Genomic DNA, 14,795 nt, shown 5'->3' on the forward strand with positions numbered 1-14,795 from the left:
GTTGGCACACCCCCCGTTCACAGAGTCCCTACTCCTGCTCCCTCTCCCCTTGTCCTCTGAGAGGTTGGTGCTCATCCCTCCTTGGGTATCCCCCATCCTGGCACATTGAGTCTGCAGTGTAACTTACTTTCAAATGAAATAGCAATAAACAATTACATATATATTTACTGTCTAATCACATTTTAGAAGTGAGTTGTCATGTAGAATCAGACTGCTCATTATAGTTAAGAATGGCCCTCATAGCTCATATGGTTGAATGCTTCATTCCCAGGCAGTGGAGCCATTTGAAAGGATTAGGAGATACAGCATTGTTGGAGGAGCTGTGTCTCACTGGGGGTAAACTTCAGGGTTTCAAAAGCCCAAACAAAGCCCAGTTTCTCTCTGCTGATGGCTAGTGGATCACAGTGCAAGCAGCTATGCCATGCCTTCCTGTAACTATGCTCCCTGCCTTGTTGATCGGTGATCACCCTCTGAAACTGTAAGCAAGCTCCAAGTAAATGCTTCTTCTATAAGATGCTTTTGCCATGGTGTTTTGTCATGGCAATAAAATAGTAACTAAGAATTTTTTTCACATAAGCATGAGAATTAGAGAATAGCTTATTATGAAACAGATAATCATTTGTTAATCATTTGCAAATATAGTAATTATCAACAAGGAAGATGAGGTACCAACCTACGAATGTTTTATGAATGTTTTATTCCTCCAATGTAAGAGATTTCCAAAACTGACATACCTGGCTGAGCTTTTCCATGTGTCCCACTAGAAGTGGAAAACGATGAACTAGCGTTGAGTCGTTCTCCGTGCTGACCTGCTTAACAACTGATCGCAGCAGTACTTCTCCATCGTATGCAATGGGGAAGAGAGAAGTCAGCTTCACAGACGTGTGACACAGAGCTGACATAACAGCTGCGAGGAGCCTGCTACTTGATGTCTTAAAGTTTGCTTCCTGGATATCCTTGTAAGAACAAAAGTAACCCTTAAATACTGCATCACTGGGAACCAAGTTTCTTCGTATATGCCCAAGTGTATATCACACAGTCATTAAGTGGCTTTAATACTGGATAACAGCACATCAATACAGTAAACCATTATCTAGTAATAATGGGGAAGAAGACTCAAGAAAAGTTTATTTCCAGTCCTATTGCAACCCAGTGTTCATACATATCTGTACAATCACGTTCTTCCAGGCATTTCTCAATGGGAGATGTTAAAGGACTCCCATTAGAATCTATCAAACACACAATCTATAAGCAATGAAACTATTTTACACAAAAATAAAAGAATACAAATTGCACCATGGTAATACCATTTTACTAAGGCCACAAAAATGTTATCATATACCATTTATGTAGAAATCTTAGCTCAGCTGTACATTTTTTATGACTTTTTAAAACTTATCAAGAAAGGAAATCCTAATTCAAAAAAAAAATCATACACACACTACTTAGCTCTTCAAACATTTGTGTTATCAGTCAAGCATAAAAATATAGCAGTGTATCACTTTGATCCAATGTTGGAAAGCTAGCCTAACAAAGGGAGACTGCTATGCTGAGAATACTTAATTTACCCACTGGTCCAGGCAGTACTCTTGTAGGGAACCACTGGTGGGATAAATATACTGTCCTCCTCACATGGATCAAAGTGCACTGGGACTCCACTGTGATGATGGTGATGAATCAGAAGCAGGGTAAGTACAGCTATCTCTTCCACTACAGTATTAAATGAAGGTGGCAAGAACACACAGGACGTGTTTCCAAACGTGGGGGAACATTCAAGACCTCACCGTTATGGAGGACGCTGGCTATAGATTATTCTTCACGGCACACTATATTGTTTCCAAACTAAAGAAAGTATTCAATATTATTTTATCATCAAGTAAGATGTTAGTTACAGATTGTCCTTAAGAGATCCTTTATCAAGTTAGGACGTTTCAGTACATCCTTGTTTACAAAGTTTTTATCACTGATTAACTCTTAACTCTGGTGAATATATTTTGAATATATATTGCAAGTACAATATGATTTTCCCTTTATTTAGTTAATATAATGAACTCTTTTTAACTCCAGTACTGGAAACTGGGCTCTATTAGTGGCAGAGAGCACCTTACCACTGGCGCACACTCCAGAACAACTCATTCTATTCATTTCTGGACGTTAACCCTGCACTTCCAGATAAATAACAACCCTCTATCCATGACTTCTAACTCAATAGTGTTATACGAGTACGTGTGCCTTCGTGGTATTTGTCCACTATCTTAATAACTCACACTGTCTGTTAGGTTTGGTATTAGGCATGTCCTCAGTTACCGGCTGGCTCTGTTTTCTGAAGGAATGTGTTAAACATGGTATTTCTTTAGAAATGTTTAAAGACTCTATGAATGACAATACCCAAGTTAGGAATTTGATTTGTGGCAAAGTTTTAAATAATGAATTCTGGTTTTTTAATGGACAAAAGGCAATTAAGATCCTCCTTTCCCCCTTACTTTTCAGATAAGGCTTTGCTAGGTAGCCCTGACTGGCCTGGAGCTTACTATGCAGATTATACTCTTTACAGTAATTTTAAAAAATGTGTATCTAAGTGTTTTTCCTGCATGTAAGACTGCACCACTTGGCAACCTGAAGCTTTAGAAAGTCAGAAGAGGATGTCTGCCATGGTGGACCTGCCCTCATGTGGGCACTGGGAATTGGAACTGGATCCTCTGGATGACTAGCCAATATTGTTAATGGCTGAGCTACCATCTCTCTGGTTCTGATTTTACAAACTTAATCTTTTGAATTCTGCTAGATTAGCTGGGCGGTGGTGGCGCATGCCTTTAATCCCAGCACTTGGGAGGTAGAGACAGGCGGATTTCTGAGTTCAAGGCCAGCCAGGTCTACAGAGTGAGTTCCAGGACAGCCAGGGTTACACAGAGATACCCTGTCTCAAAAAACAAAACAAAACAAAACAAAAACAAAAAAAAAAGATTAACATTGGAGAGATGGTTCTGCTCAGCAGTTAAGAACACTTCCTGTTTTCTTAGAGGACAAATTTAATTCAGTAGATCATAACTGCCTATGACTCCAGCTCCAACAAGTCCTCTTCTCCTCTCTACTTAACTGCATATATGTATACATACATACAGATATATAAACACATTATTAAAAATAAAAGAAAATCTTAAATATCAAGATGGTCTACATAATTGTTGAAATCCTTATTCCTTTACACTTTTTGTCTGGTTTTATCACTGATTACTGCAGCATGAGAACTGAAGTCTCCAACTATCAGACTCAATGCCTCTGGCTTCCCTATAGCTCTGTCAAGTGCCTTCATGTGTGAATGAATGATGTTTACACACCCTTGGCTCCCTCCCTCTTCCTGTTCTTACAACTGGAAAGCCACCAGGGTCATGTGGAGCTGCACTTGTTCTCGCACTCACTGTATTCTTTTTCCCTCTCTCAAATAACCTCACCTCTAGACTGAAAGAAAAGGTGAGTAGTTACAGAAACATGTCTGATAATTTATAACAGATAATACCAGAGAATGAACAATTTTTCTAAGTTTTAGCTATAAGAGTGATGCATACCAAGTAGATTTCTAACTGATCACTAGTAATTAATAAGGTAAGAAAATCTGTATCAATTTTCTTGCAGAATAGTAAGCAATATATTTTATTTTCAACCAATTCCTTATAAACTTAGCTTACCTGATCCAGACAATTGAGTAGATCGCACAGGCAAGCCCACTGTAGTGCTGGTGTTGGGTAGAATGAGTGAAAGCAAGCAGTGAAGGTGTTGTGGCACTCCTGAAGGACGGCTTCTAGTAGACTCAAGGGCTGGCTGAGGTATCCCTGAGGGTCATTATCCAACTTTACCATGCAATGGTCAACTCCTTCTGATAAGATTTTTCTTAACAAAGTTCTTGTTTTTCCAATACACTCAGCTAATTTGCTAGTTTCTTCTACAACTGCTTTTCCTGTAGCTTTGAGAAAATAAAAGGTGCCAATAAATCAAAGTGTATGTATGCTAATTCAGTCATCTACTGTACAAATAAAAGTCAAACACCAAAACCCAGGAATGAAACTGCTTAGAGATTAAGAGTGCTACAGAAATCAACATGGAAAAAAAAGAACTGGCATTAATACTTATATGTCAATTAGTGGTTGAAATATTTTCTACTTGAAAAAAGTTTAAAAGTTACATTTTTCTGTCTTAATTTTAGGGGGAAACTTTAACTCTCTCTATATTGACTTTTTCAAAACTTGAAATTATTTTTTTCCAATGTTATTTTAAAAGATCACCATACCTGATACTGGGTATATTTCACAGGTGTAGACGCGCAATAAGCGCAGACAACAGGTCCCCACGAAACGCAGTCGCTCTAAATCGAGGAGTGTAGCAGTGAACTGGAACCCTTTCAGCCCCCTAAGCTCCTCAACTCCTAAGACTAAGGTCGTCCAGCTCCAGTGGAGGATGCTCAGCAGCGACTCAAAGCACTCCTACGCAGGATGGAGAGACACATCGTCAGTGCAAACGAAACCACAGTTTGAGGAAAGGGGGACTGAAGTGGCACGCCGCCACTTCAAAACTAACTTCAACTTCTTGTTGAGTTTTGGTAGTTGAAATAAAATACCTATATACATATATTTATATTTTCCTTTTAGCTAGTTTATCTTATAAACACAGACAAAAGAAGAAAAAGAAACAATATAATTTACATGTTTCTTCAAAATGATAAATCAGTATAGAATAACAATTTAAAGTAGTGTTAAAATATTATAAATCAGTGATATCTATCTATACATATATACACTACCTATATATTAAAATGTATAATTAAAACTATAACCAATTTTTGAGAAGTTGACTAGAAAATGCTAACAAAACTCACTATTCGTGTTTTTTTAATTCTCAAGCATGGGTTCGTGGGGTTGGCTTCCCTGAGGTTCTAACAGTCTGAAAAATGTCACACTAAATGATCGCAGACACTATAGAACCCCAGAAAGGAGCACTGTGCTCCCCAGTTCTCACCAAGGTCCAGATGACTGCTGATGTAATATAAAAAAAGGAAAAAATTAAAGTAAATGGCTGAATAATAAATAATCTCAATTACCTGTTAACCACAAGGCCATTTACATTTACATACACATACAGAAATTTTTGGAAATGGCCAGAACAGTATTGCCTTAATGAAAAGGTAATTACTTAGCAAGGAATGTGTCTAATCAGAAAAGTCACAAGTTATTTCAGACATAGAAAAGCTAATTCAGCTGGACATAGTAAAGTCACAAGCAATATCTTTACTTTTCCACTACTGAAAGGTGCATTATCTTTGCCTAGACTATCTATAAACATCTGAATTTCTAAAGCTATGCTGAGATAGCCTTAGAGTTAACACTCGGCACTAACTAGCAAAGCTTAGAGGTTTTCCAGAGGCTTACCACAGAGACAGTTCTTGCAAAAGATCTCTTTAAAATGTGGACAGGCTCACTAGTTTGCTGTTTGCCTTTTGAAGTGCTGCCATCGCTGGTCGGGAGTCTGGCGGTAGAAGAGACACATATATTCTGTTCAAATGTCCAGGGACAACTTTTACTATACATTCTTTATTATCAGTGGAGTGCCCAGTTACAAATGCAGTATCTATATTATGTCCCACTCTCCCCAAGGCTCAAGGACAATAACTGAAGAGACAGATTCTAAGATCCAGAGAGAGATTTGGTGGACAGGAGCAAACAGTGTCTTCTGGGGCTGACAGGAAAGCTAACTTCACGGAGACGGTGCATCTGGGGTTGCCAGTCCAACACCAGCACAGGACTTGCATGACACCAGCCGACATGCCAACGTAGATGGGAGGAGAAATCTCCCAATCCCACCACAGATAAAGAGCTATAGACAATAAATGGCTGCTGAGCGTGGGAATGGAGTTTTCTCTAGGGAGGAGTTTCTGATAGGTCACACAATTCCAAGCAGTCAGCACTAAACACATGAGAGCAACACTAAGTAGACTCAATATAAGATATCATTTACCCATCTAGGCACATACCTATCTACAAATCTACACACATTCACACGCACAAGCATGCGCGTGTGCATGTACACACACATACACAACACACACACACACACACACACACACACACACACACACACACACGCACGCACACGCACGCAAACACAGACACACATACCCACCACATCACACATTAATGAACAAGATGTTGAAAGTGTAACAACTAAGTACTGGAGAAAAGAGTAACAATGAGCACACCATAAGCTTTATGCCGGCAAAAGTGAATAAATGAGTAGGGGGGCTGTTCCACAAATCTATAATCAATGCACTGTATTGGGAGGCTTGAGAGCAGTTAAAGTAGAATCAGATAGCTTAAAAAACCCTTTGTAAATATAAAGTCAATCAGTGAAAGGAATACATAAGGAATCATTAAATAATTCATTAAAGAAAACGTATTATAGCAGTCTAAGTTTTGGCAGAAAAAGAAATGAAAACAATAAAATAAAATGTATCTAATTTTATGTTGAGGTTCTTGATTCACTTGGACTTGAGCTTTGTGCAAGGTGACAAATATGGGTCTATTTTCGTTTTTCTATATACAGACAGCCAGTTAGACCAGTACCATTTATTGAAGATGCTTTCTTTTTTCATTTATTTATTTATTTATTTATTTATTTAAAGTTGATTTTTTTATTAGATATTTTCTTTATTTACATTTCAAATGTTCTTCCCTTTCCTGGCTTCCCCTCTGAAAAAAAACCCTATCCCCTCCCCGCTTCCCCTGCTCACCAACTCATCCTCTCCCCCTTCTTGGCCCTGGCATTCCCCTACACTGGGGAATAGAACCTTCCCAGGCTGGATTGTCCTTTCTTAAGTCTCTGCTCCATACTTAGTCTCTGCAACTCCTTCCATGGGTATTTTGTTTTCCCTTTTAAGAAGGAATGAAGTGTCCACATTTTGGTCTCCCTTCTTCTTGAGTTTCTTGTGGTTTATGGATTGTTCTTCGTGTATTCCAAACTTCTAGGCTAATATACACTTATCAGAGAGTGCATACCATGTGTGTTATTTTTTGTTTGGGTTACCTCACTCAGTCTCCTGAGAGGCTCTGATAGTACCCGACTTATAAAGAAGTAGAGGCTCACAGCCATCCATTGTACTGAGCATAGGGTCCCCAATGAAGGAGCTAGAGAAAGGACCAAAGGAGTTCAAGGGTTTGCAGCCCCTTAGGGCAAACAACAATATGAACTAACTAGTACCCTCAGAGCTCCCAGGGACTAAACCACCAACCAAAGAGTACACATGGTGGGACTGATGGCACCAGCAGCATATGTATAGTAGAGGATGGTCAAGCTGGTCATCAATGGGAGGAGAGGCCCTTGGCCCTGTGAAGGTTCTATGCCCTAGTATAGGGGAATGCATGGGCCAGTAAGCAAGAGAGGGTGGGGTGGTGAGCAGGGGGAGGGGAAAGGGAGCAGGGGTTTGTTCTTGTTGGTTTTTGTTTGTTTGTTTGTTTGTTTTTTGGGTTTTTTAGAGGGGGGAAACTGGGAAAGGAGATATCGTATGACATGTAAATAAAGAAAATATCTAATAAAATAAAAAATAAAAAACAAAAACAAAAACAAAACAAAACAAAAAAAATAGAATCTTCCCAGGACCAAGGGTCTCTCCTCCCATTGATGACTGAGTAGGCCATCCTCTGCTACATATGCATCTGGAGCCATGAGTCCACCATGTGTACTCTTTGGCTGGTGGTTTAGTCCCTGGAAGCTCTGAGGGTACTAGTTAGTTCATATTGTTGTTCCTCCTAAGGGGCTGCAAACCCTTCAGTTCCTTGGGTCCTTTCTCTAGCTCCTTCACTGGGGACCCTGTGCTCAGTCCAATGGATAGCTGTGAGCCTCCACTTCTGTATTAGTTGGGCACTGGCAGAGCCTCTCAGGAGACAGCTATATCAGGCTCCTGTCAGTCAGCACTTGCTGGCATCCACAATAGTGTCTGGGTTTTGTGATTGAACACAGGAAGGATCCCCAGGTGGGGCAATCTCTGCAACTCCTTCCATGGGTATTTTGTAAATTTATATATTAGATAAAATGACCATTCACCTTCAATATATATATATATATATATATATATATATATATATATATATATATATATATATATATGTATGTATGTATGTACCTTAAGAAATCAGGAAAAAAGACCATAGAAAGCAAAAGAGGGGTATGAAGTAGGAATAGGGAAAGGGCAGGGTAGATTTGGAATGAATTAGAGGGAGAAGTATGGATGAACATTTTCAAAATACATTGTGAAATTCCCAAAGAAGTAATAAAAATAATTAAATTAAATTAAAAATATTAAAATGTACATATGCCACAGTAAAATAATCAACTTTAATATTCAGCATTAAAAATATAAATATTATATTTCCTAGGAATGCACATATTAAACAGTAGTTTTAAGAGCAGCCTAGTGCAATTTGCTATGTTCATAAAGTACTTTTGTGCTAGAGAGATGACTCAGTTTTTTAAAAGCCAAAGCTCACAACCAGCAGACAAACACTGCTAATGTCAAAAACAATGTCTACAATAGATAAGGTAAAGACCAAAAATGCTTTCTGGATAAATATGAGATTTCTAACATTCAATTCTTTCAGTGATTACTAGAAGATATGAAAGAGAGAGTTGCTTCTACTTTTTGGGACTATGTATAGTAAGAAAGGCATTTTTAATGGGGGTTTAATCTAGAAATAGACAAATACTTTCAGATATCAAACACATCTCATTCCATGTTTGAATTACTGTGAATTAATTAAAATTCTTATTGTTAATATTATAATAAACATCATGAGCAATTTGCTGTTTTATTTAAAAGTAGAAGCTAACGGTAAGATGTTTTCAATGGCTTCTATCACAGACAATGTTTTAAGACTATCAGGACAGATCAAGCAGAGTATTGGATGGTTGTCTAGCCTGTGTCAGTCCCTAGGTTTAATCTCTAGCACAGAGAAAGTAGTTTCCCATCCTAATTCACATTCTTTAAGACAAACTTTATTACATTTTGAAATGGGTATTAAAATAAAAAAGCAGATTTAGAAACCAGCTATTGGCATACTGCTATTGATATAATACTGATGCCACGATATGTAAAATTTTTAATGAAGTCTGATGCAAAAAATATTCATAAAGTATACTAAATAGTAACAAAAATTTAAGTAACTATATTCTACTAGTATAACATTAATTTGCTCAGTGTTTGAATAATTTCTCCATTACTACATAATTTATAGTGATTTTATTTCAACATAGCAAATGACTAAGTTACATTAGTTAACTCAAAATTAGCTAACTTTAATACCTGTATAACAGCTGAGGTATCTGACCAGCATTTACATCGGTACCATTATTTGACTTCTTTGAACTCTTGAACTGAAAAATCACCCTAAAAGAGCAAGAAGGAATAGGATGACATTGAAAAATGACAAGCTTTAAGGCTCAATAAAGTTAGTAAGAACTTCAATGATAAGGTCTTCAAATTTTATGCTAATGAAAATTCTTCATTTTTTAAAATAAATCGCAAATCAAACAGTCATGTCCTGACTTAGAGCTGTCGAGTTAGGAACCAATGAAAGACTGAGCTTGATGGGAATCCTGGCTGAGGAGCCCTTGGCCTCCGGCCTTCAGCTTCGTTTTCACCTGCACAGTCAGTGTTCAACTAAACACTTCCACTTTTGAGCATAAAGCAGCTTAACTCGGTGCATGTAGAAACTTTAGCCTCCAAGGGCCATGAGATTCCACATGGAACAAACTATATACAATAACCATGCAACTCTGGGTGAATTCAGTTCTAGTAAAATCCAACAGGGAGTTGGAATAGAAACATCCTAAGGCAGATTTAACTGCCTGTAAATACTCATCAAAAGAGAATTCACCTCATAAATTAGCATGTACCTTTTATACTACTATGTTCATGAGAAATGAAATGAACTCAGTTTCTCTCACAAACACTAGGATCAGACTAGACGTGCAGACAGAGGGCTAGGTTCTGCACATGGTAACCACGCTATTACTCTAAGCATATTATTTCCCATTGTATTTCTCTAATTGCCTGAGTATGAATGGGAAAATAACTGCTTTAAAACTTACTGAGGGAATCAAATAGTATACTGTAAAAGGAAGTGCAGTGTATAGGTATGTGCATGTCCCATGAGTGCTTGTGCCTGTGTGTATGTGTATATATGGAGACCAGGGGCCTACCTCAATTATTGCTTCTAAAGAGCCAATCAGTGAAAGAAAGGAAGAAAGGAAGGAAGGAAGGAAGGAAGGAAGGAAGAAAGAAAGAAAGAAAGAAAGAAAGAAAGAGAGAAAGAAGGAGGGAAAGAGAGAGAGAGAGGAAGGACGGAAGGAAGGAAGGAAGGAAGGAAGAAAGAAAGAGAAAAGAAAGGTCTCATTTGCCACTGGGCTGTCTGACCAGCATGCTCCAAGGGCACACTTGGCACTGCTCCCCAGTGTATGTTACCTTATCCCAATTTTCTACATGGATTCTTGGCATTAGACAAGAATCCTCCTCCCGTGCTTGTGTGGCTAACACTTTATTGAATAAGCTTTTCTCCTAGTCTGAAACTGAGAAAATTTTCCTCTGCATTTCATTAAGGTAATATTTTATATGACAGAAGCTTTGTGTCTTACAAACTGTTTGCCCATGTACTATCAATCTATTCATAAAAACATTATGTATATATACTATATGTATATATTCACTATAAATGTATATATATGCATGCATACATACACATCCTTTTTATGATTCCAAATTCATCAGTATCCTGCACCCTTCCTCTATGTAATTGTTAATTCAGTTATAAAGCTTCGAAACAACTTGATACCCAGAAAGATACAAATGCCATTTTTTAAGAATAATGTACTCTTTGCTCTGTCTAGATTGATTCAGCATATTTGGTTACATATTATATGAATTTAACTCTTAGCAATTGTAAGTTTCCACTATGCTTACCCATCATCTGTGGTAATAGACGCTTGTCCGTGAGAGCCACAGTCACTGCTGGGCCCTGATACTCGAGCCCATGCTACGTACCACCATCCAGCTTGCAGGAGAACTGGCTCATCAAACATCATTGCATATTTTTCTCTAGAGAAATGAAGAAGTCCAACACTTAGCCCTCGTCTGTTACATGTACTTACTATCAACTACCCTATGCCAAAACCCATGAAATTGCTTTTGTTTTTTTTTTCTTTTTTTTTTTTTGTTTTTAAGGATTCTTGCCAGACAAGAACCTTAAAATCTGGACCCCTAACCCTAACCCTAACCCTACAAACAAATTTCAGTTCCTTAGGTTTGGAAAATCAAAGTTTCTTTCTCTTCTTTATGAATTCTATAACATGTAAGTTTTAAATTTTATAAAACTTTCAAATTAAAGCAAGACAAATTTGAAGCTGTTATAAAAGCATTACCCAGGCAAGAGAACTTCCCCTTAGTTTTAAGACTATTTATTCAGCTAAGAGTCCTGAGGGGAGAATTGTCAGAAAAATGACCCACTAGCTTGGACATTTGGGGCAAGTTACTATAATTATTCTGTATTTTAGTTTACCTGAACCCCAAAGTGTAAATATAGTATATTCATGTATGAAATCCCCTCCAAATAATGAAAAGTTCAAAAAATGTTTAGTTCACTGAGCTGTCTGTGGACTAAATTAATACAGATGCTGTATGGAATTGAGCCTGTCAGAACAAGAATTGCACACATAAAAAAGGTTAATTTAGTTTAACAGGAAATGGCACTGAACTGTAAGAAGAGCTGGTAGGTGGACAAGTAAAAGTGACTGAACTTAACTGGTATTGATAATAAACAAAAGAAAAGAGCAATAAGCAGGAGAATCAACAGATCTCAGTAAAAATATGTGAGAGGAAAAACCGCCACACAAGAGGGGTCCTGCTTTGTTAATCCATGACGATGTATGAGTGAAGACTAAACCAAAGGATACACATGCTACCCAGAAAAGCTGGGGCATAGTGAGTGAGCTAATGAAGAAACTCTAGACCATTCACTACCAAATTCATCATAATGTCAATCTTAGAACCATAGTCCTCTGTTCAAAAATAAATAGCAATTAATAATGGTCTAGTAAAGTTTTATAAAAATTATCTTTTTTTAATGTCCTGTAGGGTGAATTTGTATAAAATCTGAAGAATACAAAGTAACAACAGCATCATATAGTCTAAAGCAGTGGTTCTGAATCTTCCTAATACCGCAACCTTTTAATGCAGTTCCTTATGTTGTCATGATTCCCAACCATAAAATTATTTCCACTGCTACTTCATAAGTGTAACTTTGCTACTATTATTAATTGTAATGTAAATATATCTGAAGACAGATGTTTGCCAAAGGGGTTGTGACCAATAGGTTGAGAACCATTGCTTAAAGTAAACAAATAGACTAATTTTTCTTTAGATACACTCTTCAGTTCTCAAAAGTATTATCTCTGGTGATAAAGGTAAAGCCAATGTCTTGCCTTTATTTCTGAAAACATGTATTATTATCAGCAAAAAGCTGTTATGCTCCTTTTAAGGTTACTTTTGTGTGGTGGGGGCAGTGGGCACATCTTTACGGGCGTGTGTGTATGTGTGTGTGTGTGTGTGTGTGTGTGTGAGAGAGAGAGAGGCAGTGGGCACATCTTTACGGGCGTGTGTGTGTGTGTGTGTGTGTGTGTGTGTGAGAGAGAGAGAGAGAGAGAGAGAGAGAGAGAGAGAGAGAGAGAGAGAGAGAGAGAGAGAAAGAGAGAGAGAGAGAGAGAAGAGCTAGACTGTGACAACTGAGCCATTTTCCCCTGGCCACGAAACAGCATTTGTGAAACATAGCTAGGATGTATAGTGAACTATTATTATCATTATAAAGCTCAGTTTATGTCTTTTTTCATCACAACAGTTCAGGGATCAAAGCACTAATTTATCATAGTGCATTGATGACACAATTCTTAGGACTCCAGAAAGGACTGCAAAACCTAAGTCTTTTTATACTAATAATTTTTTTATAAATAAATACTCTGGTCTAAGTATGTTGTCAAGAGCCTTCAACAAAGCTGATAACCTCCCTGAGTGTATCATACATGCAATATATATATGTGTGTATATATATATTTTATATATATACACACATATATATAGTATTATAATTATATGTATTATATTTATATCATATCATAATACATTATAAATATATGTATTATAATTATAATGTATATGTATTAACTCAAGACTAAAAATAGAAAATAGAAATATATAGTTATTATATATAATAGAAATATATATGTATATATTTCTACTTTCAGTTTTGAGTTATTCATCTATGTTAAAATTAAGATTACTATTATATTCATATTTTACTTAACATTTAAGAATACAAGTTATAATATAACTTGGATAGTGATTAAGTTATTTTGCCAAGTTGTGTACCTGGTAGAGGGTGCCAGATTATCTAGGTTTGTGTGAAAACCTATGATATTTATAAGTGGATAAAACTGTTTAACAATTCTCAGAATATATATCCATCACTGAGTGAAACATAGCTTTATATAGTTAAATTTCGTAACTTACCAATAATAGATTATTCAAAAACTTCCTTTTAAAAATGCTTGTTAAATTAAAATAAAATTTTTAATTCAAATATGTAAAAACTTCACTCATAATGAGTAAAACATTTACCTAGCAGCACAGTCATAAGCCAGCACATCAGTCTCTGCAAGAAGGTCTCCATCTGTTTCATGATCTCCTCCATCAGGACCCAACTCAAATAGCTGGAGTATAGAAAAACACATTGTTCCCAATCATTCAGTTTTGTGCACCTAAATTTATGATTTTGTACATGTCCAGTATAACTAAACTATAAATTATATAAAGCTCTTATCTATTAATTAAATTTTAATTACTAAGTTAAATATTAAATTCAATAACTAAATAAATTATATAAGTATACATGCATTTAAAATAAGAATTATACAGTGTTTTATGGATGTATCAATTCTGCTCTATACTGTTAAGTTTGTACCTGATATGATAAAGTAGGAATATAAACTTTCAAAGGACTTAGAAACAACTCAAAGCATTTTAACTCAGAGACTGTAAATGAGGCCCACTCTTATTTCATTACTTAGCAGCTGTGGAGATCTGGGGCCAAGTTTCCTTGCCCATAAAAAGAAGGTAGATATTAACAGTGTTCATCCTGTAGTGATAGTGCAAATTAAATGAAAGAATATTTGTAGAACCCTTACAGAAAAACTATGCACAAAAAGATTATAAAAATATTACTACAGAGGAATTGAAAAGTCACATTAAGGTTCTCAGGAAAAAAAAAAACAAACTAGAGGTAGCAGAAAGGAGTTTAGTAAGTAGCATGGGAAAATAAGAGATGAAAAACTTGAAATAAAGATTATAGGTAAGGTCAGATTCTAGGTAAGGTAAAACAAAGTATGAGGAAAGAGATCTTTTAAAAGATGGATTAATATAAGAATCAGACTTTTCAGAGACAAGCCCCTAAATGCTTACCCAGTACAAAGCTTTCAGCCCTGAAATGAGACATGCATGAACCAAGCTAAACAGATGCCACAGGCTGTATTTATATATTTATGCATTTATATATGTGACAATCATAATAAAAATATTGAGGAGTAGTGAAGGGCAACATGGGAGGGGTTGGGAGAAGGAGTCATGAACGGGATTTGAGGATAGACCAGGAAGGTAGAGGGAGTGATGTAATTATAATTTAATCAACATTTTTCTAAGAAAAATGGACTAA

At 36.6% G+C, this 14,795-nt stretch overlaps 1 protein-coding gene across 16 annotated transcripts in view; it reads right to left on the bottom strand.

Annotated features, from left to right (window-relative positions):
* The window catches only part of Mycbp2 (MYC binding protein 2), a 234,193-nt gene that overhangs the window by 116,665 nt on the left and 102,733 nt on the right, over positions 1–14,795 (bottom strand). For all 16 annotated transcript variants that reach the window (XM_031362810.1, XM_031362803.1, XM_031362817.1 and 13 more), the window contains 7 exons: positions 13,706–13,797; positions 11,000–11,134; positions 9,344–9,427; positions 5,421–5,517; positions 4,286–4,478; positions 3,687–3,961; positions 735–956 (listed from right to left, as the gene is read on the bottom strand). In XM_031362810.1, coding sequence (XP_031218670.1) covers positions 735–956; positions 3,687–3,961; positions 4,286–4,478; positions 5,421–5,517; positions 9,344–9,427; positions 11,000–11,134; positions 13,706–13,797 — 1,098 coding nt within the window. The remainder of the gene's footprint in view (positions 1–734; positions 957–3,686; positions 3,962–4,285; positions 4,479–5,420; positions 5,518–9,343; positions 9,428–10,999; positions 11,135–13,705; positions 13,798–14,795) is intronic.

The sequence above is a fragment of the Mastomys coucha genome, unplaced genomic scaffold, assembly GCF_008632895.1.
Source record: "Mastomys coucha isolate ucsf_1 unplaced genomic scaffold, UCSF_Mcou_1 pScaffold9, whole genome shotgun sequence".
NCBI classification, from domain to species: domain Eukaryota; kingdom Metazoa; phylum Chordata; class Mammalia; order Rodentia; family Muridae; genus Mastomys; species Mastomys coucha.